The sequence below is a fragment of the Ursus americanus genome, chromosome 2, assembly GCF_024610735.1.
Source record: "Ursus americanus isolate L20-20 chromosome 2, mUrsAme1.1.p, whole genome shotgun sequence".
Taxonomy (NCBI): domain Eukaryota; kingdom Metazoa; phylum Chordata; class Mammalia; order Carnivora; family Ursidae; genus Ursus; species Ursus americanus.
In genome coordinates this window covers 8,902,927-8,930,728 of record NC_142128.1, presented here as the reverse complement: position 1 = coordinate 8,930,728, position 27,802 = coordinate 8,902,927, and the positions used below count along the sequence as shown (strand labels likewise).

The 27,802-nt window shown below is 43.4% G+C and overlaps 1 protein-coding gene across 1 annotated transcript; it reads right to left on the bottom strand.

Annotated features, from left to right (window-relative positions):
* Nucleotides 1-1,082: 1,082 nt before the first annotated feature.
* On the bottom strand, nucleotides 1,083-27,802 carry YWHAG (tyrosine 3-monooxygenase/tryptophan 5-monooxygenase activation protein gamma). The gene is made up of 2 exons (XM_045786242.2): nucleotides 27,513-27,802; nucleotides 1,083-4,511 (listed from the first exon to the last, which is right to left on the bottom strand). The coding sequence occupies exons 1-2, from the start codon at nucleotides 27,597-27,599 to the stop codon at nucleotides 3,855-3,857; spliced, it is 744 nt and encodes a 247-aa protein (XP_045642198.1). The 5' UTR covers nucleotides 27,600-27,802; the 3' UTR covers nucleotides 1,083-3,854.

Below are 27,802 nucleotides of genomic sequence, written 5' to 3'. Positions count from 1 at the left end.
TTGCCCGCGTGTGTACTGTCCTGTTCGTAAGATGTGGTCTGATGGCTCTCTACCCTCAGTGACTCCCACACTGAAAGAGCTGTCACCACGTGCTGAACGGGGGCTGCCGCTGTTTCTTAGTCTCCTAGCTGAGCAGAGGCAGCCAGGTGTTTGCAGGCAAGGCTCAGGAGGGCCCAGGACTGGGGCTCCGACATCGTGGCAACTTAGGCACATCCGCCGCTTCTAAATCCACAGCTGCGCCCGTGGCGGCGCACTCAGAGTGGTTCTGAGTGACAAATGAGCCAACGTAGGTGAATTCATCCTGTGGCAAAACCTGGTTCCCACAGATCACTATTCCTAAAATGTGAATTCTGATCACTCAAAAAATTAAAAAGCCACCGTCTTTCAACACCCCGCACCCCCCACCCCTTTGCTGGAGCCCACCCAATCTGATGGAGGAAAGCCTTTGCCTTGGCATTCTTCCTGCCTATAGACAAATATCCCTCCCCACAGTGATCAAGGCAGAACACCCCCACACCCAGGGACGCTGACTCATGTGGTGGGCGCGTTCTGACAGCTGCCACCAGCAACAGCACACTACTGAGAGCTCAGGCCACACCAACTGAGGCTGCCAACCATTTCAGAGGGACTAAAGACATAAGACAATTTATTTATGAACATTTTTCAGCGCAAAGAACCACCTCAACTAAGATTTAATGAGATCTCCAACAATCCTGGTGCTTCATTGGGAGACCAAACCAGGCACGTGACCCAGTTTCCATTTAGACCTACAACCCAAAGCTCAGAAGTTTCAGAATTTGCCCGAGGACCAAAAGGAGCCGTAATTCAAACTCACGTCTGTGCTTCTCACAAATCTTACCCCCCAAAAGGCCTTTAGAGATCTACCTGAACATGCGCATTCGGGAGGAGAAACAATGGAGGCCCAAAAAAGTGCAATGATTTTTCAAGGTCTGTAAACCCAGGTCTGATTCCCAGCTATGGGCACTTCCCAAGACAGTATTGTCCCTTGCCCCCAGTCCAATCAACCCTTGGAAAGCAAAGGGAAATTAAAGTCATTTAAATAAAACTAAGTAGCACTGACATCAGATCTGTAAGTTTATTTGCTCAATGTACGACAGCTACATAATGACTCACATTCATGATATTCCATCACTGAGGAAAACTGCTAAGAATGGTCCGTGTGTGAAATAATTCCTTAGAGAAACACGGAGTTGGAAAAATAATCACTGATTAGACCTTAAAAATAGTTCACTGCATAACATGACAAAAAGCACAAAGGCTCATTCAGAGAACATAGTCGTTGTTCTCCTACACTGTAATAGTTATAATTTCACCATGACAAACACCAGACATTAAGATTAAGCTAACACTGGTGTTTCTTTTGCTCCCCCCCCTTTAAAAACAAAATATATAACTGCATGTCACTATAGCAACATCCAAAACAGATCAATTTGTTACGATCACTATTTGGTAGAGCAAACTGTACCCCCAAAAGGAAAAATTAAATTAAAAAAACTTTAAAAAATTTGAAGACTTAATTTTTTTTTGTCATAGGAATACATAACACCTACAGTATAAGTTAATAAATTTCAAGCTACTGTATAGAAATACAACACTAGCATGCACAATATTGTATCAATAGAGTAATGGAGGAGTAATCATTTCACTGGAGAGACAGTATCAGAGGCAAGTGCATTTCTTTAAAAATAAAGAAAAGAAAAGAAACCATTCAAGCTGCTTAAATATCAAGTCTCCCGTTCCCTCTTCATTTTTAGCCCTCAGGTATAATTGTATCTTGCATTATTCTAAAAAGCAGCCAGAGCCAAAGCTGAAATTTAAAAGAAAAAATCGGTTTTGTAATTCCAGTAAATCATTTCCAAAGGCTACAAGGAAGGACACAACACTGCTCACTGGACATGAAGATAAGTTAAGGAAAGCCCCACCTACCCCCCTCCCCCCCCAATCATTTCCCATCCATGGCATTGACTTTAGGCCCCGGTGATGGCACAAAAGCTGTACAGAGCTCTCTTCTAGTTCTGCTAGGGTTCAGTTAATTGGGACTTTTGCTCTAGCGTATGGAGGGAACCTTCTAAGGAAAGTCACGCTGGGTAAACTGTGCCATGCTACAGGGCGTCATCGCTCTATTCCTCACTGTCACCTGGATCCTGTCAAACATATTCATTTCCCAACTGTAAGTTCAACTTTGGTGAACAGCAAAAGCAACTGTCAGTGTTTCCTCAATTATTACTCATACCTCTCCTTGACTAAATAAACCAAAGGAACAGACAAAACAAGTCTGGTGTCATTACCTAGATCTCGGGAGTTCACACCGTTTCTGATCTTGTAAAAAACGCTGAACACACACTCAACAGGTCATGTTTTCAGACAGATTTTTCCAAAATGAGAATGAAGGACCTAAGGCTAACTGAGAACAGATTTGTGGAAACAGCAATGTAGTTTCCTTCGATTCCAGAGCGTGCGTCGACTACGCAAGAGAGAAAGAACTCTCCCGCTTCGAAGCTTTCATTAAAAAGAAAAAAAATATATATGTAGAAAAAGTCTTGGTCAAATAGGAGTGATTTATTATCTGATAATGACTCTAGTTCATCTTCCTACAACAACTGCTTGGGGAAGGAGTGTTTTCGGGGAGGAAAAACGGACATGCTTACGAGGCTCCCGAAATTGGACAGGATGCTTATGAATAGAAGAGCTCTTCCTTTTGGATTTTTCTACCAGTAAGCTTCTAGCACCTGAATTTCCACACACTGCACCACAAACTTCCTCAAGATGACTGCCCAGCTTCTCCAGCTCAACAGTGTCTCCACCCTCCCGAGAGCCACTAGCAGAAGGTCCAGTGGGGAACACTCAAGTGAAGAGTGATGGCAGCGTGATCCCTGAGGAAGGAGCTGTGGCAGCTTAAAAATCAGGAGTTCTCTGAAAATATCAACACAATAAATGACATACAGACCTGAATTTTCTCTATTTTTGTGGTGTTTAACATTTCTATTAAAGTGATTATTTTTGTGGTGGATTTGAGTTAAGAGGAAAGAAGGGCAAAAATCCCACAGCCACCTGCCAAGCACCTATTAACCAAAACCTAAAGTAGCTGTGATTCTCCTCAGGCAAGCCTTTTGGCCTAGGAGACAGCGAACAGCAAAACCAACCTGGATAAGGCTGACTAAGGATGTAAAGCCAAAATAACTAGCAAAGAAAAATACACAATCAATGGCTTGATGTTACATATGGCTGTAATGTAGAAATACTGTAAACTGCAATTTAGTGTTAATACTGTCAGCTAATCCGAGACTTCGGGAAACTGGCAAGGCCTAAACCATAAGGATAAATACACCTTATGTTCCAAGTCTGTCAGTTTGGGATTTAAACTAGTCCATGGCTGGTCGAGTACACCCTGAAAAAAAATGCACAGCTAAAACAGATGAGATAGAAAGTACCCAAAACGTAAGACAAGAGCGTATGTACATACAAATCCTTACTGGAACCACAGAACTTACTGAATGAGGGCCATCCCGTTTCAGTTTTCTTTTCGTCTTAAAACCCTATTCTCTAGCAATAAGTTAGATTAAAGACAGACAGCTCCACCTGCACTCATCTACAGAACAGTCCATACGCCAGTGTGAGGCTGCTATTCCAATACCAGCACAGCTAGCCTGACTTTCCACTAGTGGTATTTTGGCAAAAATGTCAAAGAGGCGATCAAAGACAGGACAGGTCGTGGGCTTCTCCCTAGGAAGGTCGTCCCTCCCTTTCCCTCCCCCACCCGACCCCCAGCTCATGGGAAAAAATAAAGACTGCAGTAGTAGCATCAGCGGGCGCTGCCAGTCCACCTGGGGGCCTTAATTGTTGCCTTCGCCGCCGTCGTCGTCTTGCTGATCGCTTGTCCAGAGCGTTAGGTTGTCGCGGAGGAGCTGCATGATGAGAGTGGAGTCCTTGTAGGAGTCCTCATTCAGAGTGTCGAGCTCGGCGATGGCGTCATCGAAGGCGGTCTTGGCCAAGTGGCAGGCTTGCTCCGGGGCATTCTGGATCTCGTAGTAGAAAACGGAGTAGTTAAGAGCCAGGCCTAATCTAATGGGGTGAGTAGGCTGCATATGCTCCTTGCTGATCTCATGGGCTTCGCTATAGGCCTTCTCAGAGGACTCCACGACAGTCGCCCGCTTCTCTCCAGTGGCGACTTCAGCCAGGTAGCGATAATAGTCCCCTTTCATCTTCAGGTAAAACACTTTGCTCTCGTACTGGGTCTCACTGCAATTCTTGATCAGGTAGTTATCCAGCAGGCTCAGCACATCCTGACATACCGCTTCCAGCTCCTTCTCAATTTTTTCACGGTAAGCACGAACCATCTCAATCTTCTTCTCGTTGCCATCTGCAGATGTCTTCTGCTCAATGCTACTAATGACCCTCCAGGAGGAACGGCGTGCCCCAACCACATTCTTGTAGGCCACAGACAGGAGGTTTCTCTCTTCATTGGACAGTGGCTCATTCAGCTCTGTCACCTATGAGGAGAGAAGGAATAGTAGTTATGGTCCGGATGATGTCGCTTGGGTTGATCACATCTTTATGCCACTACAACACTAACAGATTCACAGCTGACTAAAGCAAGGGACAGAAAGAGCGGCGAGACTGTGTAGGTGTGCGGAAGGGGGACAGAGGCGGAACGAACGACAAAGAAGGAAAACACTGCAGCGGGATAGGTGGTGCCTGAGCCCCTGCTTCCTCCCTAGAAGAGGACACATGCTTTCCATACAGCTGTTCCACTGAGGATCTATCAAGTTGAGTTCTTGGATGACAAACCAAATTCTGATCTAAATTGCAACAGGTCAATAGTTCTCTCCTGTAACCTTATGTACATACCAATCCTGGGGATTTTAGGCCCAGATGGCTGTTATATACCTCAACAGTATTTCTGGCAATCAGACTGACGCTTTCCTTCTAACCTTGTCCTGTCTACTCAGTTCCATCGCTCTTCAGTGAGAATGTTCTGAAGTCATAGTCAAGTTGCCTTCTGAGAAAGGAGGTGGCACTTCTGCTCTTGGGTTAAGACTATATGAATTCCAAACCTCAGGAAGGGAAATCAAAACGAGGGGCACAGAACTGAGTCTGAACGCTGAGATAAGTTATCAACTGTGAGAACGCATTTGTTGCGGGCTGAACACGATCCGCAATACAAAAGAATGGAAAGCCGAGCAAGGTACTTCTAAGCTGAAGTGGCCAACAGCAATTAATGCTTCTTACAATATGGGCATTTCTTTTCTTTTTTTTTTTTTTTTTTTTAAAGATTATTTATTTATTTATTTGACAGAGATAGAGACAGCCAGCGAGAGAGGGAACACAAGCAGGGGGAGTGGGAGAGGAAGAAGCAGGCTCACAGAGGAGGAGCCTGACGTGGGGCTCGAACCCGGAACGCCGGGATCACGCCCTGAGCCGAAGGCAGACGCTTTAACCGCTGTGCCACCCAGGCGCCCCAATATGGGCATTTCTAAGTTTCGTTCTTCATCATCCTAACGATTAATCACCCCGAGGAAACGAAAGCAATGTCACACCAATGATCTATATTTTTAGGACTACCAAACAACTGCTTATAACAAAAAAAAATTAAATTGAGTCAATAACACTACATTCACTTAATATTTCAGAGCCATATACCACTGTCTGACTACCACAGAAAACAGAAACTTTTACAAGGAGGATAGAGCTCGTATTTTTTATTCCTAATTGGAGAGCACATTTTTTGTCTGGCTACTGTATCTAAACTGGTGTACCCTAAGTCAGTGGCTAAGCCACAACATCAAAAACCCCACTATTTCAGAAGGACTACATACTTCTCTCGCCTTGCCCTCTCCTACCCGTGGCTCCAGTCATAACATGTTAAGTGCAACAAAAACTTCATACTTCATACTTCTGCCCTTTGTTCTTCTCTCCCTGTCTGGAACACTTACACAACTGTCAAGAACCAACTTAACAGGTAATATTCACGTCCTCTATGAAATCTTCCCCATCTCTCCTTCCACCCCATGAAAACCGGCCACTCTCTTGAATCCCCACTGATCCCTGTGTGGATCAACCATACCACCTATGTAACATCTGTATTACTTACAGATGTGAAGGGCGGACGGGGAGACATGATTCAAAGTGAAAAACCAAAACTATTTGGGGGGGTTGGGATACCAAGAGATTTTTTTCTACATGTGAATCATTCACATTTAGTATGTATCGCACTTTCATAAACCAGGAGGTGGGGAGGGTTATGCTTAGTGCAACTGGTTGTGTAAATTAAACGGTATCTCTCAGGAGATAATTAAATCAGAACGTAAACCAAATCATACTTATTAGTTCACTGCAAGCAATTCATTCTTTGGAAGAATTAATCATGCTTTGCTCACTAATTCCCACGGTATCTAACAAATGATATATACTCAAATATTTCTTTTTTTAAAAGATTTTATTTATTTGAGAGAGCAGAGAGAGAACAAAAGCATGGACAAGTGGGAGGAGGGGCAGAGGGAAAAGCAGAGGCCCCGCTGAGCAGGGAGCCTGGATGTGGGGTGGGGATCAATCCCAGGATCATGATGACCTGAGCCAAAGGCAGACGCTTAACCAACTGAGCCACCCAGGTGCCCTATACTCAAAATATTTTATACTGCTTAGCAGCTTTTCTTATGTTACCTTTTTACTATGCATTTTTGATTCTCCCATTACACTAAAGGACAAGACCTCTACCAGACATGGCCTTCTTGTGAAACAGACGGTAGAGCTGGGAAGACAAGGTTTCTTTAATACTGGACTTCAGGGCAGAAGGAAACCAGGACAGAGGTGCTTTCTGTTCTATGACCCCAGACCCCCATTCCTCTGTGGAAACACCACTTCTCCGGAATAAGGCAGCTCATATCATCTCACATCCAATTCTTTTTTTTCTCCTCACATTCAATTCTTTACATATTCTAGGCTTTGGAGACCCTCTGCTCAACCCACAGACCACGCCTGTCACTCCTGCTGATTTCTGATGTGTATTCAGCTAATCCAGAAGACCGGTTTTTGCAGTCCCACCATTTACTAAGAGACCTTGGGAGCAAACATTTCATCTCTCTGGACCTCGATTTTCTTCTTTGTTAAGCTTAGATTCCCTCCTCTTTCATAAAATTATTAAAGAGTGTATCAAAGATAAAAGTGCTCATGACCCAGTAAAGTGACAGAGAGACGTGAGCAATTAATTTTGAGAATACCTTGAATAATTTTCCATTTTATTCTCAGCCTAAGAAGCCTCTAAATTTCTTACATAACCATCTGCTAGCTTATATCCCTGTATCAAGTATCGCATCTCCATTTCATCCTGGTTTCTCTTCTAAGTTGAAATTTCCTTAGCTACCTTATGTCACTTCCTTTCCATAAACTTTAGCATCACATAGCCTGAAAAAACTCCCCAGACTGGCTTTCAAACAAGCTGAGGCCTTTATAAGCCTCAGGCACGCATACCATAGGGCTCCAGCCTATATTCACTGAATACCAAAGGCTGGCTGCAACCTGATCACTGTCTCCAACGCAAAGAGAAGCCAGAGTGCCTGAGGCCATTGAGATCGTGTTCTGGCCTTTCCCCTAAATCATGCTGTCCTTATTTCCAGAGCCAGCAACTATTTAAAGCTCAAATGACCTCACCAGTACCCTATACTGCTGGGTCTCCTCCTGCTGCTGCAAATCAAGTATGGCTGCAGAGCCCAAAGGTAGCATTGTGTGCTTATGTCAAGTCTGCATAGTTGCCTCAAACAGAAAACATGGAGATTATGAAGTGGCCTATCACCTTTAGATACAGTAAACTCGACCACATTTGGAACATGCCCAGATGTTCTCTGCCACTGAAAAACTAAGTTAGAGGGCAAAACCTTTAACTCTTGAGAAGTCTGCTCAAAGGAAAGTTTCTCCAAAAACCTTCAACCAGAATTTCAAAAACTCCTTAAGATCAAAAGGACTTGTGTGAGAATGAATCTGTGATTTTTACATTAAAACACAGATCCCAACCCCACTAGTTTTAAAAGTCAAAAGATGGGGCACCGGGGAGGCTCAGGTCATGATCTCCCCAGGTCCTGGGATGGAACCCCATATCAGACTCCCAGCTCAGTGGATTCTCCCTCCCCACCCTGCTTGTGCTGTCTCTCTCTCTCAAATGAATAAATAAAATTAAAAAAATATATATATGTAAAGTCAAGAGATAACTTTTTATAAGGAAAAAAATTATGCTCATAGTGTCCAAAAAAAGGTTTAACCAAGATAGAATGAGAATTCAATGTGGGAAGATGAGATATATGTATCATCTGGGAAGGGAGGTAATTATTTTTCCAAACAGTCACTGAATTGTTTCTAAGAATGCAACACTTGTAAATACGGTCCCCAAAATATACTGTCACGGCTGTTGTAAAGTGCAGAAAGTCTGTATCCTCTGGCACGTCACATGTTCTGCTTAAGAACAAAATTAAGGTTTCTCTCTTCTCAACGACTAGGATACTAGCCCAAGTTCAAATTTCTTTTAGTGAGTTAAAGATAAACAGATGAGTAAAAAGACCCCAAGAATCTGTTATTCTCAGATAGTTAAAAGACAGTTTAAGAACTGGAACTCCCCAAATCCCAGTCGCTAAGGAATCAGATTATTAATTAGCGTCAACTGTTCTCCCCTAAGAGTTGATGCAGAGATTTTCAATGGAAGATTAGCAACCCTGGAGAATCTTGGAAAGCTATTTAGACGACTTTCTGACCCCAACACTTAGAGCACCCAGTCTTTTACAATTTCCTCAACTTAACTATCAAGAACCTTAAATTGTAATGAATGCAACTTCATATAAGAAAAAACTCGCATCAGGCTTATTTTATTTAAAATCTATTTCTATCTTGCTGGGGCGCCTGGGTAGTGCAGTCGTTAAGCGTCTGCCTTCGGCTCAGGGCGTGATACCGGCGTTCCGGGATCGAGTCCCACATTGGGCTCCTCCGCTGGGGGCCTGCTTCTTCCTCTCCCACTCCCCTGCTGTGTTCCCTCTCTCGCTGGCTGTCTCTCTGTCACATAAATAAATAAAATCTTTAAAAAAAAAATCTATTTCTATCTTGCAAAAGCTTGTGTAGAAATTACAAAATAATGGGCGCCTGGGTGGCTCAGTTGGTTAAGTGTCTGCCTTTGGCTCAGCGCATGGTCTGGGGGTCCTGGGATCCAGCCCAGCTTCCCCCCTCCCCCGCCAACCTGTGCGGGCGCACACGCGCTTCTCTCTGCACGCTACTAAATAAAATCTTTTTTTAAAAAATTACGAAATAAGAGTTACAGTGTTGAACATAAGACACACCGATTTAAGGAAGCTGAAAGTCTCCACAAAGAACTGGGTTCACGTCCAAAAAATAAGAAGGGATGAACAGGCAATTTTGAAAGGATTTTTAGGGTGGTGAAACTATTCCATATGATACTCTTAATGATGCATATGTGTCATTACACACTTGTCAAAATCCACAGAATGTACACCACAAGTGAACCCTAATGTAAACCATGGACTTTGGCTGATAATGATGTGTCACTGTAGGTCTCAGGCCACTATTATAACAAACCACTGAGATGCTGATAGTGGGGGATGCTGTGCATGGGGGTGGTGGTGGCTGTGGGCAGGGGGTATACGGGAACTCTGGCTTTCCACTCAATTTCACTGTGAACCTAAAACTGCTCTAAAAAAATAGTATCTTAAAAGATGAAAAAAGGGGGCTAGTGGACACCAGGTAGAACATTTGGCCCCATCTTGCATTTTTTTGTGCGCCTAGGTTTGGAGTGCTAATCATCCGAAGTGCCAGGAGGACATGAAAAAGACAAATGCAGTGATTGCTATATGTGAACACCCTATACCAAAAACAGAAAAAGATGACAAGGTGCAGGATGGGCATCAGTGCCCACGTAATGGACACAGGCTCTATATACTGTACAGGCAGAGGAATAAACCACCAGAAATAAATGTGACGTTGTGCTTGAATATATAAATTACATATTCTAGAGATGACCGACCTATGAAACAACTACAAAAATTTTACAAAATAATCTGAAGCTATGTCTTGCCTATCTGAGTAAAATGGCTTAAACCTGAATTATGGTCTGTGCAGAAGAGTTAATACAACAGGCTTGAGGATACTAACTTTAGAAAAGTCTGCTTGCAAAGTTGACCCTTGGCTGGCCTCTGGAAACTTGAATTTTGGAAGGGTTCCCACCATTCCCAGATAAGAATGACTCCCTGCCCCTAAACTGTTTGTGCAAACAATGTGGTTACGGTAAACACCTGTTTTCCTTCCAGGAGTCTTAAATTTTGGTATGTGCCAAGCAGAAAGTACCAATGTGACCAGCCTCAGTAAAACCCTCAGGCACCAAATCTCTTACGAAACTCCCTGGCAGACACCATTTCACACACACAGCCTACGTGGGAGCCCCCAAGAGAGGATTCTTGAAAGCCTGCACCTGGTTTCCTCCCATCTTTGCCCAAGCACCTTTTTCCTTTGTTGATTTAGCTCTGTACCCCTTCACTGTAATCACAGCCCTGAGTACTATATGCTGAGTCCTAGCACATCATCGACCCTGGGGGTAGTCTTGAGGACCCCGCCCATACATTCATTCTAGAAAACTTGATATAACATGTCCCGTAAGGTCTGATGACAAGGAAAATATACTGAGAAGCACTCATCAGATAATTCACCAGCCATTTGCTGAGCATCTAGCATGTGTCATATACCACCTCTCTCTGAAAGTGAGACATCCTCAAGGTGCTGCTCCCTTAGGAGGAAGCACAAACTTATTCACTTTATTCTTAGGGTAGCACTCTGCAAAGTTTAGAGGAAATTTTAATGAGAAAATGACAACATTAGGGGCACCTGGTGGCTCAATCGGTTAAGCGTCTGCTTTCAGCTCAGGTCATGATCCTGGAGTCCTGGGATCAAGCCCGGCGTTGGGCTCCCTGCTCAGTGGGGAGTCTGCTTCTCCCTCTCCCTCTGCTTGTGCTCTCTCTGGCTGGCTATCTCTCTCTCAAATAAATAAATAAAATCTTAAAAAAAAAAAAACACATTAGCTGAGTTTTTTAAAAACCCAGCAGCAGGGGCACTTGCGTTGCTCAGTCGGTTAGGTGTCTGCCTTCAGCTCAGGTCATGATGCCAGAGTCCTACATGATCCCAGGGTCCTCCTGGGATGGAGCCCCACACGAGGCTCCCCGCTCAGCGGGAAGTCTGCTTCTGTCCCTCTCCCCACCTCCCTGCTTGTGCTCTTTGCTCTCTCTCGCGCTTGCTCTCTTCCTCTCAAATAAATACATAAAATATTAAAAAACAAAAAACCCAGCAGCAATCACCTTGGATAAAAACTGTGCAGAAGGGAACCTTTCAGGAAGAGGAGCATCCTAGGAGTCCTGTAACTTCCATATTCATCAGGGCCAAGTTCAAGGTCTCACAGGTGACAGAGGAGCTGGTCAAGTACCAGGGCTTTTCGAACACGCACAAAGTCCTGTGTTTGTTTCACAACTTCTCTACGAGGTGGACATCACACTTACTTACAAGTGTGATGCAGACAAATGAAAGGACTTTTCCCCCCAAATCACACCACGGACGACACACTGCAGAGATGGGACACAAACGTGGGCCCTCTGGCTTCAAAGCCTGTGTTCTTTGTCCCATCCTGAGTCTCTCACGATAGGAACATGACCAACACATCACAGATAAAGGGCTAACTTCTCTAATACACAGGCCTCCTAAAAAGAATTTCGGACCAACCGGTAACAGAAAAAGGAATAAAAGGAATGGACAGTTGAAAGAAAAGGGAAAAACACAGGTAGAGCACCCAATCTCATCCACTATGAATGTTCGTTCTTCTCCAATCTGACTGGCAATACCTAAAGTCTACGACTCGCTGTGAAGGTGATGGTGTGTGTCAACAGCGCTCTCATCCACAGTGGAAACTATAAACTGGTACAAACTTTGTGAAGGGCAAACTGGAAAGGACTAACAAAATTACAAATATTCAACAACCTTTTGACTCTGCAATGTCCACCCCTCCCCCTGTTTTTAAAAGTAAGCCCTAAACCCAACATGGGGCTTGAACTCACAACCCTAAGATCAAGAGTCACACGCTGCTCGGACTGAGCCAGTCCAGCGCCCCTCCGCGATTCCCTTTCTAGAAACTGATTCACTGCATTATTGCTAACACCTCAAGTCTGGAATCACCTAAATGGTTTTCAGTAAGAAACATGTTAGGGCACCTGGGTGGCTTAGTCAGTTAAGCGTCTGCCTTTGGCTCAGGCCATGATCCCAGGGTCCTGGGAGCAAACCCCACGGCAGGCTCCCTGCTCAGTCGGGAGCCTGCTTCTCCTTCTCCCGCTCCCTCTGCTTGTGCTCTCTCTCTATCAAATAAATAAATACATACAATCTTTTATTTAAAAAAAAAAGAAACTAATTAAGATTAGGACACATCCACACTGTGGAATAGATAGCCATTCAAAAAGTATCTGTGTCTTCTCAGTGTTATTTCTAGAAAAGTCTGAAAACAGAGTAACTGGGAAGCAGTCAAGATCGAGACGAATGAATTTTGACCTGTTACAGTACCAATTCAAACAAGCCCACTCCATAATTCACCCTGATAATTGTACCTACAATTAAAATTTAAAACCAATTCTGAGAACCAAGTTTTCAAAAAAAGAAAAAAAAAAGCCCAAAGGCAGTAATTTTATATAAACAAGTTTACTGATGTAAATAATTAACTCAAACCCACATCTGTTGCTTGTGCTCACTACCCCACCCCAAGAATGTCTCTTTTTCACTTATTTTAATTGTATAAAAATCTTTCACGGATCAGGGCCAGTGTACAGAATATATACTAAAGATTTCAGCCCTGTCCTATTAAACCAATTACTAATTCATATATTTTCCCAGTTGCTTCCCTACACACATACTCTTATGGTTCCCAAGCATCACCTTCTTTCCTGTGGTTATCGTCCCTATACCTGTAATCACATCTTAACGCACGCACATGGGCAATGTTACTAATGCTCATCACGAGCACCTTTATTTTGTTTTGAATTTAGGGGAGTACTTTCAGCATTTCCTTCTTAAATATGGACTCTTGGTTTAAAAGATTTCTCTAGGGGCACCTGGATGGCTCAGTCAGTTGAGTGTCTGTCTTGGGCTCGGGTCACGGTCCCAGGATCCTGGGACTGAGCCCTGATTTTGGCTCCCTGCACAGCGGGGAGACTGCTTCTCTCCCCCCCCCCACCCCCGGCCTGTGCTCTCTCTCAAATAAATAAATAAAATCTTTTAAAAAATAATGAAAGATTTCTCTTTCATGCTAAGAAAGAATCCATCTATTCCATATTTTTCTAAGTCACTTTTGTCATATCAGAAATGGGTCCTTTACCAAACTGTAATTCCTCTTTTAGCCCTCCATAACCCTTTATGATTTAGAATTGTTACTTCCATTTTAAAGTTAAGAAAATTAAGGCTCAGGGGCGCCTGGGTGGCTCAGTCGCTGGGCGTCTCCCTTCAGCTCAGGACATGATCCCAGGGTCCTGGGATTGAGCCCTGATTTTGGCTCCCTGCTCTGCTGGGAGCCTGCTTCTTCCTCTCCCACTCCTCCTGCTTGTGTTCCCTCTCTCGCTGTCAAATAAATAAATAAAATCTTAAAAAAAAAAAAAGAAAGGAAGGAAGGAAGGAAGGAAGGAAGGAAGGAAGGAAGGAAGGAAGGAAGGAAGGAAATTAAGGCTCAGAGTCTAGGAATAGAACCCAAATCTAATGGCTCAAAATCCTCTATGCCTTCCATGATAGGACTTGTTCTTAACCAAGGAGAGGAAGCTTTTTATAAAATATCCCCGTGGGCTGCCTGGGTGGCTCAGTCAGTTAAACATCCAATTCTTGACTTCGGCTCAGGTCGTGATCTTAGGGTCATGGGATCAAGCCCCAGGTCGGGCTCCACGCTCGGCATGGTGTCTGCTTGGGATTCTTTCTCCCTCTCCCTCTGCCCCTCCCCCAGCTTACACGCATGTGTGCACATGCGCTTTTTCTCCAAATACATAAATAAAATCTTTAAAAATAAATTAATTAAAATAAACTAAATATCCCCCTATGCAGCCCTACGCCTTGAAGATTCAGTCCTGTGTGGAATCCATACTTAACTATTTCTCCAAGTTAAGAAGGCAGCACAGGGGCACCTGGGTGGCTCAGTCGGTTAAGTGCCTGCCTTCAGCTCAGGTCATGATCTTAGGGTCCTGGGATGGAGCCCAGCATGGGGCTCCCTGCTCACTGGGGAACTTGCTTCTCCCTCTACCTCTGCCTCTCCTACCCACTGTTCTCTCTTTCTCTCAAATAAATAAAAATCTTAAAAAAAGAAAAGAAAAAAAGGCAGCACCATGTTCATCAAAATGGCGAGCTACCACATGACTCAGCAAATCCACCCTTAGGTGAGTATATACAAGAGAAATGAAAACACAACGTCCACACAAAAACTTGTCACAGATGTTCTTAGCAGCATTAGTCAAAACAGCCAAAAGCAAAAACAATCTAAATGTCAACTGGTGAACAGACTAAATTAAATGCAGTATGATCCAAACAATGGAGTATTACTCAAGCATAAAAAGGAATGGACTAGGGACACAGGCTCCAAAATGGATGGTAGTGAAGACGCCATGCCAAATGAAAGATGCCTGTCAGAAGTGACAGGAAATGTCCCGAACATCTACAGAAACACAAAACAGACTGGTGGTTGCTTAGGGCTGGCAGGTTTTGAGGGTAGGGGAGTAGGCAGTGACTCCCCATGGGTATAGGGTTTCTTTTTGGGGAATGACAATATTTATTCTAGGATTTACATACTGGTGTCAGCTAATGCAACCCTGAAATGCTCAAAACCACTGAACTGTACACTTTCCATGGGTGAACCGTATGGTATGTGGATCAATCAAGCTGTAAAAAGAAAACTGCTGCACTATACCATAGTCTACACAGCACTTTCACGCACACCAGCAATTAAACATTAACTCGTGTGTTCCAGGAGTTCCGAATTCCAAATACTTCACCCTTCATAATGCGTGGGCTTATACAAAGAAAAGTCACTGTCACAGAGCACAAACCTCTAATAATTAATTCTCCTCTTGTGATTTCAAATAAACTCCTATGTAGTCTGACGTATGTTAGTATTTCCCATCCCCCCCCAATATGAGAACTAGAGTATTGTGTAGGTTTATTGCTCAGGGATACTTGAAAAGGGTGAACTGACGTTCCCTACCACAGGTATTTTTCATTATAAAGCATTTAATCCTGCCACTATGGTGGGGGGGCGGCACACGGGACAACAAGGGGAAAAACACACTGAGATTACGTACGTAACTTCCCAAAGTACAGACAATCCACACAAATACCAAACCAGAGCTCCTTCCCCTCTTACAGGCCCTTAGTGAAGGTCTTCCACCATCACCTGCACACCTTCTTTGAGAACTCAGCCTGAATCCACCTTCAGAAATTAACTTCATGGTAAACCAAGTTTATCTCCCTCCAACTGCCATGTGCTAGCCTTAAGAATTTTCTCTCTCAGGGCCACAATCAATTCCTCAAAACAAGTGAAGACAGCCCTCCTAAGTCTTGGTCTTGTCTACTTACTGCTTCTATGATCTGAATACAACTGCCCTCACCATCCTGACTCTCTTCCCGCGAACAGGCTCCTCTGTCACTATTCTTTAGCCTGTTACTGAGAATACAAGACTTCAAAGTTCAGCCGGGCTACCTTCTGAATGCAAGCAAACAAATGAGCTAATATTTATAATTGCTGCTTTTATCATAGATCTGTTTTGGTGGGGAAGGGGGAACTCTCCCAGCAGAAAATTAAACAAGCTGGTGTGTATACAAGTGCTGTATGAACTATGGTGCCCTGCAGCAGTTTCTTAAAAACATCTCTGCAGAGATCATCTATTGAGCAGAGGCCAGGGATGCTCCCGAACCCCACAGTGCACAGGACAGCCCTCCTGCAAGAGGGAAGAAAACAGTCCAAACATCAATGGTACCGAGGTAAAAACACTGCGCCAAGTTATCAATACTCAGGTCAAGATACTCACACTCTTCCTCATACTGCACACTTCTGTGCTCTCATACTTTCCCAACCACCTAAACACACTTCCAGGACCTAAAGAAAAATTCTCTGTATATCCTTCAAGTCCTCAAATACTAATACACTTCCTTCCTGAAGCCTTCTGAAAAATTCTCAGGCAGCTGTAATCACTGCTCTGTGTATTAGTAACTTTTACCTTGCGTCTTTTCTACTGCTTACTTCTAATGCCTTGTACTGTTAAATGTATACCTCTCCTTTCCCCACAAAGACTGAAGTCCTTCGGGGCACGTACCACACTGCACTGACCAATGAATCACCACGGTACCCAACAGTCATTTCTGAATGTAGGTGACCTGAAGCTACTCATGATGTACCAAGCCCAGACTGTTTGCATAAGTGGCACTAACAATTCCTCCCAACGCTGTATAGATCGCCTTCCTTTGCAATGATTTTGTAGCTCCTCCCATGAAGAAATGGAATCCAGCTCTCCACCCCTCTAATCTGCACTCGGTCATGTGACTTCCTTTAGCCAGTGGAGCAGTAGCAAGTATGAGGCAAGCAGAGGCCTGAAAAGTGCTGGGGAATCAGGAAGGGCCTGCTGCTGGGAACTCCCATGGCCGCTATAGTTTCAACAAGCCACACTGAGGCTGGCCTAAACCAGAACTACTTGGCCAACCAAAAGAACTGTGAGAAGTAAGAAATCTTTGTTCTGAGTAATCTGACATAAACAAAAACTAACTTAACTTCTATGCTCCTTTTAAAACTATTATCCTGCAATGTTAAATTCTGCTTAACTTCTGAAATCAATCAGCCTCAATTCATTCTGATCTCAATTAACACCCTATGTCTCTTTCCCCCAAGTACTACGGTTAAGTGCCATCTGCACCAATGTAATCATGAAAAGCTGAATTTGGGGCCAAAGTACAAGACTTTAAGCAAAAATAAGGCTACTTCAACAGCCTAGATTCCACCCACAGCTCCAGTCTGATCCCACTTTCTTTTCTTTTTTTTTTTAAAAGATTTTATTTATTTATTTGACAGAGAGAGAGAGACAGCCAGCGAGAGAGGGAACACAAGCAAGGAGAGTGGGAGAGGAAGAAGCAGGCTCCCAGCGGAGGAGCCTGACGTGGGGCTCGATCCCAGAACGCTGGGATCACGCCCTGAGCCGAAGGCAGACGCTCAAATACTGCGCCACCCAGGCGCCCCTGATCCCACTTTCTAACAATTAGGACACTTGTCAAAACTTTGCTGCTTGCTGTTTAACCCCCCATACCAGGAAAACACCTGATCAAATGTCTTGAAAAAAATTCAGATATACTAATTCTAGCACTCCCATGGCTAGTAGTCACATAACTCTGTTCTAAAAAGCAATTAAATCAAAATTAGTTAAAAATTAAACAGCTTCTCAGGATGCCTGGGTGGCTCAGTTGGTTGAAGATCAGCCTTCAGCTCCGATCATGATCCCCAGGTCCTGGGATCAAGCCCCATGCCGGCCTCCCTGCTCACCTGCTTCTCTCTTCCCCCTGCTTGTGCTTACTCTTTCGTTCTGTCTCTCTCTCTCTCAAATAAATAAAATCTTTAAAAAAAAATTAAACTGCTTCTTATACAAACCCATACTGATTCCCCTTCATAATAATTTCCTTTTAGGCCTTTTCTTTGCTTCTACAACTTCCCCTGGAGTCGAAGTCCTGTTCACTTTCACTGGGATTGTTCACCTGTGTCCAAATTTGTGTCCGGATCTCTGGTTCCACTTCCATTATCCAAGGCTATTCCCCCAAATTAATTATAAACAAGAGTTCGGTTATCTCTCCAAATTTGACAACTTAACCTCCAAGCCACACCCCAGACCTCCTTGTTCAAAAGCACTCACCTTTAAAATCAAACTCTTACAACCTCCATCCAATAATACCAGTCCTCACTCCCGTCTACTAGCTTGTGCTCCTGAACCGCATCCTTTCCCTCTTCCGTTTAGACTTTATCCTTTCTTCTAAGATCCATCAATTATTTTTGTATGAATATAAATTTTCCTATTGAGGTGAGAGGAGACAGGGAGGGAGACAGACACCAACCTAAGACTAGTCCCTGCACATTAAGGTTTTCCTAACCTCAGCGGAGCCCTCTGTATTTAACTGTCTCTCCATCCCTGCTTCCTACAGCCTCTTCACAGAGGAGAGTGACCATGAGGGAAGCTGAGCCTTTTCCCATCGAACAAGTGGCACCATCGTTGCCTCCTCTGTGTGCCATCCCACTGTTTCCTCCCCCTCACTATATGCCCAGCAGTCATTCTCCCCCCTGGACCTTCCCTCCTCCTCTCTTGCTCTTTCCCATTAACCCATCACCCAAGTTCAGGACGAAAATGAGTGAGTGATGCCTTTGAATCCCATTTCTTATTTCCTGCAAAATCAAGCTCCTGCAAGTAAGTCTACACTTCTCAGCACTTCCTCACCTTTCCTTCACCCCTCACCCTACCACCCCTGCACCCACGTGAAAAAGCCATCAACTGTCCTCCCCATTTCCAGTCCCCAACCAAAGTTCCCTTATGTCTTCAACTTAAATCTCTGCTGACCACTCCCCCCTTCCTGACCTGCTCTTGCCTTCGTTAGCATTTTCTCCTGGTTTCCTGCCTTTATCACTACCAACTCATAGGCTCGGCTTCCTTATTCTGAGTCCAACTCTCCGCTTTCCCCAGGTGACCTTAACATGGTTTTAACCACCATGGACAGACAGTGACCCCCCACTAGAATGTCCATTCCATGAAGGCCATGAGGTGGGCCATGTATTCCCCACCTCTCGGACCAGAGCCCGGTCATTAACTGGTCCTACTAAAATATCTGCTTATTCAATGAACGAATAACATGTAACACAGCGCTTGCCCTGTGCAGGGCGCTGTTCTACGCGCTCCGCACGTGTTAACCTGCAGCTACCTCCACTTACATGGCTCCCCAAACTCGGCTCGACCACAGTGGAATTCATCTCATTCATCATTTTTCCTCCCTCCTCTTTCTTCTGTCTCCAGCTATCAAATTCCCTCTCAGACCTGCCCTCACTGTCCTTGTCCAGGTTCTCATCTCTTCAGACTCGACCCCTCTAACACTCTAATCTGTCTCCCTCCCTCTGCCTCACTGTCCGTTTTCTATTTCCAAATCTTTTCAGACCAAAAACTGGATTATGATCCTCTTCTGCCTACAATCCTTCCAGGACTCTCCAGAGCTTAAGGAAGAACTCAGACTTCACGAGGCCCTCTGTGAACCAGCCCTACTCACCACTGTGGACTCTTGCTAACAGTCCCTCAAACGCACACCACTGCAGCACATTCTGCTCCTGGACACTCTGGAACTTCAAAGGATAGTCCCTCTGTCATGACATCCCTTCCTCCATGCTCTCCCCCCTTCCCTTCTAGGCCCCCCAAGACCCTACTCCAGCATCACTTCTGTACCAAATATCCCCTGAAGTCCAGTGTGACTTCGATGTCCTGTTCCTCTATTACTGTTGTTATAGCTATTTGAAATTTACCGTATTATTTCCCTTCCTCAATAAATGGATCCCCTTCCAAAAATCTCAAGTTTTCCTGCAGGACCTTCAAATGGCAAAAAATAAATAAAATGGCAACATACCCACCTTAACTACTGCTAACATCATTAAATTGGTCAGCTCCATACCTGTGAGCATGGATTCAAAGCCAGGCTGTCTAGGCCCAGGCAGCTAGGATATATGCTTACTACCTACCCAACACCCACTCATTCATCCCTCCGAACACCCAGCAGTATACTGACCTTAAGGCAAAAATGGTCTTAAAACAAATGTTTGGCAATCAACAAAGCCAAACAAAAGCAAAGTTGTTTACTCACATCATCCCCAACAAACAATTGGGTTTTAGCTCTTCTATCAGATTAGGGATAAAAGCCAGAACTGACAGAAGAATCTACCCTTCCAAGAACAAAACAAAAACTAAGGCAGTAAAAGAGGAATCACAGTCCTGTAATGATCAAACTCTTATCATCATCCATCCTCTGCCCCCTCATGACCCATCCAGGCTGCCATCTCCCTCATGAGAAAGGCTGATGGCAGGCAGCACTTGTGTTTCAATGGAAGAGAAGCACCTCTCTTAAAATCAAGGAAAAAATGAAAACCATCTGCCATCTAGATTAAATGCTTTAAGCAAGAAACTACATTTGAGGTTGCCAAATTTGAATATAAAGAGATCTTGCTGGTAACTTCTGCATTTACGGCAAATAAGGGGTAATTTTAGGTCAGTAAGAAGCCATCTTCCAAGATGGTAAATCCCAAGGGGGCTGACCAGTAGGAAGGTACACAGATACAAGACTGACCGCTATGCTGACAAATGCCAAAGCTGGTTGTATGGAGACATATTCCACTATTCATCTCTGTAAGTGTTTGAAAATTTCCATATTAGTGTTTTTTTCATTTTTTTTTTTTTAAGTTTAACTAATCTCTACACCCAATGTGAGGCTTGAACTCACAACCCAGAGATCAAGAGTCACACACTCTTCTGATTGAGCCAGCCAGGCGCCCCAGTGTTTTCTTTTCAAAGGCAATCATTCCAACCACAAGAAAGCAACAAAAGGGAGATTTGCTGCTAGCAGTCAAGCTTTCCTCACTGGACTTCATTTTATTTTTCTCCATATACTAAAAGTGCAACAGGGTATCCTTGAATTTTCAACCAGTGTATGTAGTATCTATTCAATTACATTTTTCACGCTTTTAAGAAAACTCAGTACCTACTGATGATTTCAAGTACCTTAAAAGTTATGCTTAGCTAGTCTTTCAAGCAATTCCACTTTTGGGTCTCGGTCCTAATATATAAACTATATTGGAAGCTTTACCCACAAAGGTATTCATGGCAATATTACTTGTAAATTTGGAAAGAGTATGTTAAATATACAATTAAATTATGACACATCCATGGAATTATTCAGCCATTGAACATATTAATAACAGGGGAAAAAAGATCCTTGAAATAATGCCAAGGGAGAAGGCAAGGTACAAAAGCAACCCTACATAAAAAGACATGATGGAAATATCCCTGCATAGGGAATTATTATGGTGATACTGGTCATTTTTTCCCCAAATTTCCTAACATCCTTAAGGCCAGACATTTTTGTCATTAGTAATCAGTCCCACTGATGACTGCCTTCCAAAAACCAGACTCCCTTAGAAAATAACAGCATCCCAAAAATCCAAAATATTCTAGAAAATTCCTTCTCAAATCAAAAAATTAGGGGTGTCTGGCTGCTCAGTCAGTAGAGCACACAACTCTTGACCTTGGCCTTTTAAGTTCGAGCTCCACATTGGGTGCAGAGATGACTTAAAAATAAAATCTTTAAAAAAAATTTTTTTAAAAGAATACTCCTTCTCTACTACCCGCTTGTTCCCACTAGATTTTCCTTGCCTCGGGATGTTCTTTCCTGCTGTTCTTAGCCTATCTTTTTCTCTCCTTGCCCCTCTGGACTGAGTCATTTTCAACTTAATAGAAACAATTTAGTGCCTAAAGTCTATTTCTATACACACATGTAGTTTAGAAAGACTAGATACAGGTCATACGTGAAGTGTGGAATATCACTTGAAAACAGCATCTATCCACCCGTCTACCCAGGTCAGGCAGGCCCTCCTCTAAGACTGTGCTGGCAGGAGGCCGGGTGATCTGAACGGCTACTATATCCACGCCGGGCCACCAGGGCAGAGGCCTACTTGTCCACTTTTTCATATTAGACTGCTACAAAAAGAACACTGTACTGAACTGAATGGTACTGAATTGAAACAATTCAGAAAAAAAAAAAAAAGCTTAAGCTTTTTTCCACATCCTTGAAGTACTGGCACCAGAGACCACTCTGTTGCCTGGATCAAGGTTATTTAAATATCATAGGCTCAAGTGTCGCATTAATTTCTTTCCGAAAGCTCAAGAAATTTAAATTTAAATGATCTATCTCCTCAAAACAAACCTGCATCTTTAAAAGCCTTCCTCTTGTTACCTCTCACCCTTCCCTCTGCCGCCACAGCTGCTCTGCACCCTCGCCTGTGGGGGAGGGAGGCTAAGGGATTCCTCTTGAGCTCCTGTCATTATTTGTGCAGCTGCCCACTTCTGTCACTGTCCTATTCCCAGCTCTGACACCGCTGTTCTAGTAACAGAATTAAGAAGAGAAAGCTGATCCTACACCTGAGTCCTTCTCAATTTGGCTTTCGATCTCTCCAAAAATAAGATCTTGCTCCAAAGATTAAGAGGATGAGACCGATGAGTTTACTTGGAAATTTACTTTCTAAATCTCATTGTTAAAAAACCTACATACGTGACAACACTCTCATTCCCATTTACCTACTCACAACCCAACTAACACTACGCAGCACATGAATAAGATTCAACTCAGGTTAAAACAAAAACAAAACAAAAACAAACAAATAAAAACCCTCCCTCTGTGGGACACACCCTTACAGGTGAAAAGCTGATGATAACTTGGCTTAGATGTCAGTAGTTCTTCAGAAAGGAAGGGGGAAAAAAAAGACCCATGCAAAGTCCTTTAAGATTTATTTTTTATTGTTGCTGCAAAATCACGGGACCAAACCAATTCTTTAACTATTTATCTTAAAATTAAAGCTCTCTTTTGGCAACTTCCATTGATCACTTTTCGTGGAACTGTTTTTTTACTCAAATTAATAAACGAGTAAAATCAAAATTCAAGGATCTCTATAAGTGTCGATTTAAAGTTAAGATGATACGGTGGTAGTGAACTAAAATCATATTTGACACCTAAAACAGAATTTGGGGAAGACAACAGGAAAATGATTATGAAAGACTATAAGGCAGCTGATACTGGTAGCCTTTTCAACCTACAAAATCAAGCAGAGCTTCCCATGATTAGTCTTAAATATCAGCTCAAGCACTAAGAAACAGAACTTAGAAATTAAGACAAAAGAGGGGCGTCTGGCTGACTCAGTCAATAGGGCATACTGATCCTGGGGTCTTGAGTTCAAGCCCCATATTGTGCAGAGTTTACTTAAGCAAAAATGACAAAAGACAGAGGTTTATGTGTGATTCCCCCCCCTTTGATTATTAAACCTATAAAATGGTCTGTGCTTTTTTTCCACATCCCATGGAATCTGATAGCAACACAAATAATCAGATCCCTTGCCAGATAAAAGGGTTAAGGCTGGTGATAATGGGAGCGCGAGGCTCTTGGCAACCTCAGAAGCCCCCAAACGATGTATATAACATCATACGGAAGGGATTCCCATCAGTTTAGCATCCTGTGTTTGAATAGCTCACCTCCTCGCTGTACAGTGTTCATTAGGGGACCGCTGCCACACAGCAGGGAAAGCATTTATAACAAAGTCAGCATTGGGGTGGAAAATGAGTCATAGTAAGAACCCGGCAAAATTTCCATAATCTCCAAATAGTTAATAGTTTATTCTGATTTCAGATAAAGTGTTCTTATTAATTTGGGGGAACATCATATGGTTTTAAAGCTCTGTAAGCTCTGTATCTTCTTAAATGGAATATAAGCCTAGCTAAGATAAGTTGCTTTTTTCAATTTATGCTGAAAAGGTTCAGATGTCAGAAAACAAAGACAAAAGGATGCTGATTACCATTGGCTGTGAGCTGCTGTGGTTACTTCATTATTGACACATTCCTGAATCAGTAATGTTTTGAAATCCAGCCAGCTACAGCCAAACCGGCATCCCTTTTTAGAAATATCATTTTCTCATTTTTTCAACTAGAGATGATGGTTGCACAACATAGTGAACGTGCTAAATGTTACTGAATTGTACACTTGAAAACGGTTAGTTTAATTATTATGTGACTTTTAGCTCGATAAAAACAAAATCATTTTCTCTACTTTTTAATAATTTAGAATTTGGCTTAATAAATAAATAAGGCTTCCCACAGGTACCAGGGGATGAAATTGTCCCCACGGTCTGCTATTAACCCAAAGCTCTGTAACAAGGCTATACATTTAGCAACACCTTTTATCTTGATGTAATTCAAAAGATACACAGGAGGGCTTTTTTTAATAATTAGAAAAAGCACTTAATATGTCATTTCAGTTATTGAAAAGAATAGTACATAAAAAGCCAACTGTTATCTGTATTCTCTCCACCCCAAAGAAGAGAACAATTGAAACCACATGACTTAGAATAATGGCTGGCAGAACTCCACCTCTGAAGTCTGCAGAGGTGTCATTACTCCATTAGTGATAATGGCTATTGATCTAGCCTCCCGGAAGAGCTAGTAGGAAAAAGAGAATATTTAAGATAATAAGAATTTTAAACTACATTGATTCCAAGACTTTTTTATATATAATAAAGATAGCCTTTTGCAGCCAGTACCCCCCAATCCTCCAGTCACTTCAACAAGATGAGTAGCCCAAAACCTTTTCTCCCTCCTGAGGCAAGTACCAGTAGCCTACTTAGAGTATTAACTCCTCGAGAAGCTATGAGAATCCAAAGGACAAGACAGAATTGTCTAACAAGAAACATCTAGGTGTTCACTCCCCCCTTAAATGGAAGACCTCAGGTTTCTCTTAAAAAACTAGATTTCTGGGGTGCGTGACTGGCTCACCCGGAAGAGCATGTGACTTGATCTCCAGGGTCGTTACTTCAAGCCCCACACTGGGTGTAAAGATTACTAAGAAAAAAATTAACTTAAAAAAAAAAAAAACAACCACAACAACAACCCTAACTTCCCCCTTTCTTCAAAACACTGCATGCTATTCCCATCCTGGTCACCCACACACGACCACTCTGCACACATCCCAACAGTATTATTACTAGGATAATTTCATTAAATACAAATAAATATAATCCCCTTTATCATCAGGATGACTTCAGCCTTAGATGAGCGTTCATTTGAGTGACAGGACTGAGTATTTTCTTTGTATCTTTCTGTACTTTCCAAATTCTCCATGATGAGAGGACTTTTATAAACATGGGAAGAAACAAAGTTTTATAAACAGTTACTATTTTTGAACACCTACTACATTCCTTATTTAATCCTCACAAGTTTTTTAAGTAGATATTGACCTATTTTACAGATGAGGAAAATGAAGGTCAGAGGTAAGTATATTTCCTCAGCCACAGTAAACAGGTTTGAAAAAAGGTCTGCTTTATTTTACAAGCTGTTCTTTCCTCCATACTCTGACAAGAAGCAGAGGTACAAATATGGCAAAAGAGAACTTTTCCATATCTCAATGTAAAGTGTTTTGTAACGAATTCTCACTAACATTACTAAAAATGACCCAGGAAGTCGTAATTTCTTAAGTTTTTTATTAAAACCTGCCAAGATAATAATCTGCAATAAACCCAAGCATACAGCCCACCCCAGCACTATGATCAGAAGACATATTCTTGTTTAAAATTGCTATTTTTATTCCATTATTGTCCAGTTTTAACAATGAGACGAATGTTTTTAAATACAAACGTATGCGAGCAAACTATAAATTGGAAAATGAATAGGTATGTCTAGAGGTCACTGATTTGCATGCCTAAAGGTAAATGAAATCCTTATTTTTTGGACCAACTCCTATCTGGTGAATAAGGTGAAGTGCTCAATTCCACCTGCTTATCTGCTAATTTCTGCATTACCTTGGACAAATGCCATTTGCATACTCCCTACCAGCCCTTAGGTGCATTGCAGCCTCTGTGTCATTGTGTGTGACATCACTGGGTTGCTATGGATATAGGTGCGAGGTCACTCACTTCCCTGTGAAACTAGAAATATGGAAAAATTAGAAGAGTCTAAACAGCATGAACTAAACGTATTTCCAATACTGATATCTATTAAAAGCACAAGTTACCATTTGAGCTTTAAAATGTTTTAAGACAGCATCTGTGACAATACATTAATAATGCAATACTCCCAATTTCAGAACCCGGGGTCTTTCTTAATGATATAAAAATTGTTTTCGTTAAGGTAGCTGGCTTAAAAAAGCATCAGCACTGTTATCTTTTATGAAATAGCCAAGTTATTCAAGAATTAATCTGTGATACCTACATTGCTTCATTAAAAAAATTTAACGTGCAAGATACACTCCTGAATCCACTTCACACCGGAGATGCATTTTCAAAACCTTTGTTACATAAGGCAGGAAGTTAAATGTTAAGAAAGTGGGAGAACTGAATCATTCATTAGATAATTCTCCATGTTTCATTTAATAATGCTCAATACTTGCCCCCTCCTCTAATATCAAACTCCTTGATAGCCCATTAGATAAATGTAGTGTTACTAACAAAATGGTGCAATACAGGCAGGAATCTGCATCCCAGACAAAATGCGACAACTGGTGTTCAGCATTCTCTTTTCATCAGCATGAGGATGCGCTAGCTTTTTAAAAAAAACAAAAAGCCTCGGATATATCTAAAACAAATTATTAAAAAAAAATAAAAAAGACCTTTTCTCTTTTAAAATAACTCCTCCCAGCCTCCACCCAGTCTAGGCTCTCTGCAGTATGACAAATGCAGAATCTTCTAGAATGACTTGATACTGCCTCCCACCACTGCTTTGTTTGCAATATCAGATCAGAGAGAATATTTTTTCAACTTATAGGAATTTCAACAGATGTGTGCCTATATTTAAAGAAGAAACAGCATGTGTCACAAATTGAACCAGTCAGCTAAATGCATAACCTTTATTTTAAAGACAATACCTACCCTTTTCAATACAAAAAACATTAGGAAAAAATGGAGAAGACATGTTGAGAACGATCAATGAAAAAGCTAGCGAGACATACGTCCCCCTTGCCTAAAAGCAAGAGGACTTGCTTTGCGGTATAGAGAAAGAGCAGCCTTTGTTAAGAAAAACGTGAGAGCAGCAAGGAGGTTTCGGTTTTGCACCACTGAGCCCAGGGTTTCAGGAGAGCCTACATTTTTCCTGGGTAGGTTCTAAAGGATCCATCAGGAGAGACAGTGGGGAAGACTTGGGGGCCGGGGCGGGGGGGGGGGGCTACGTATTAGAAAACCAGGAGACCTGATGACTGAATGGGAAAGGCGCCGCCCAGACACCAGGGAGAGAAAGAGGAACCGCATCCATGCGGTCCCCCGCCCCCACGCCCAGGCTGGGAGGAGGGGAAGTGGGGCACAAAGGATGTTCACGGCCTCCGCTCAGGTCCCCAGCGGACCCGGAGACACAGGGCCAGAGACTCCGCTCCCGAGACCAGCCTTGCAAGATCCCGCCCCAGCCCGAGCCCGGGGAGGCCCGAGGAGACAGGGCCGCCGGCCCTGGGGGACGCTCGAGCAGAGTCCGCGTCACAGCCCCGGTCCCTATCGCTGTCGGGGCCCTCCCCAGCGCCCCGAGTGGGTGGGGAGGGGCGGCCGACGCTGCAGTCGCGACTGGCGACTAGTCCCTGAGCCGTCCACGCGAAGACCCGCATCTGCGAAGGGGCTGGGGCGAGGCGGGGGGAGGGGAGGAGAAACTCACGTTCTTCATGGCCGCGGCCATGTCGTCGTAGCGCTCCGCCTGCTCGGCCAGCCGGGCTTTCTGCACCAGTTGCTCGCGGTCCACCATCTTCGCGGGCTGGGTCGGGCCGGGTGAGGAAACCGGGGCGGCCTGAAGGGCTCGGAGGGCGGCTGCGGCGCGGCTGGAGCCCGTGTGCCGGAGGGACCGACCCACGAAGCGAGCAGCTGAGGCGACGGCGGCGGCGCGGAGGCTGCGGCTCGAGCTGCGACCGCGGGACCGGGCGCGAGGCGGCTGCGGCTGCTGTGCGTGCC

Coding starts and splice junctions, on each gene's coding strand:
- YWHAG (XM_045786242.2), bottom strand. CDS start 27,599: ATGGTGGACCGCGAGCAACTGGTGCAGAAAGCCCGGCTGGCCGAGCAG. Junction 4,512..27,512: donor TGGCCGCGGCCATGAAGAAC/GTGAGTTTCTCC, acceptor CTCTCCTCATAG/GTGACAGAGCTGAATGAGCC.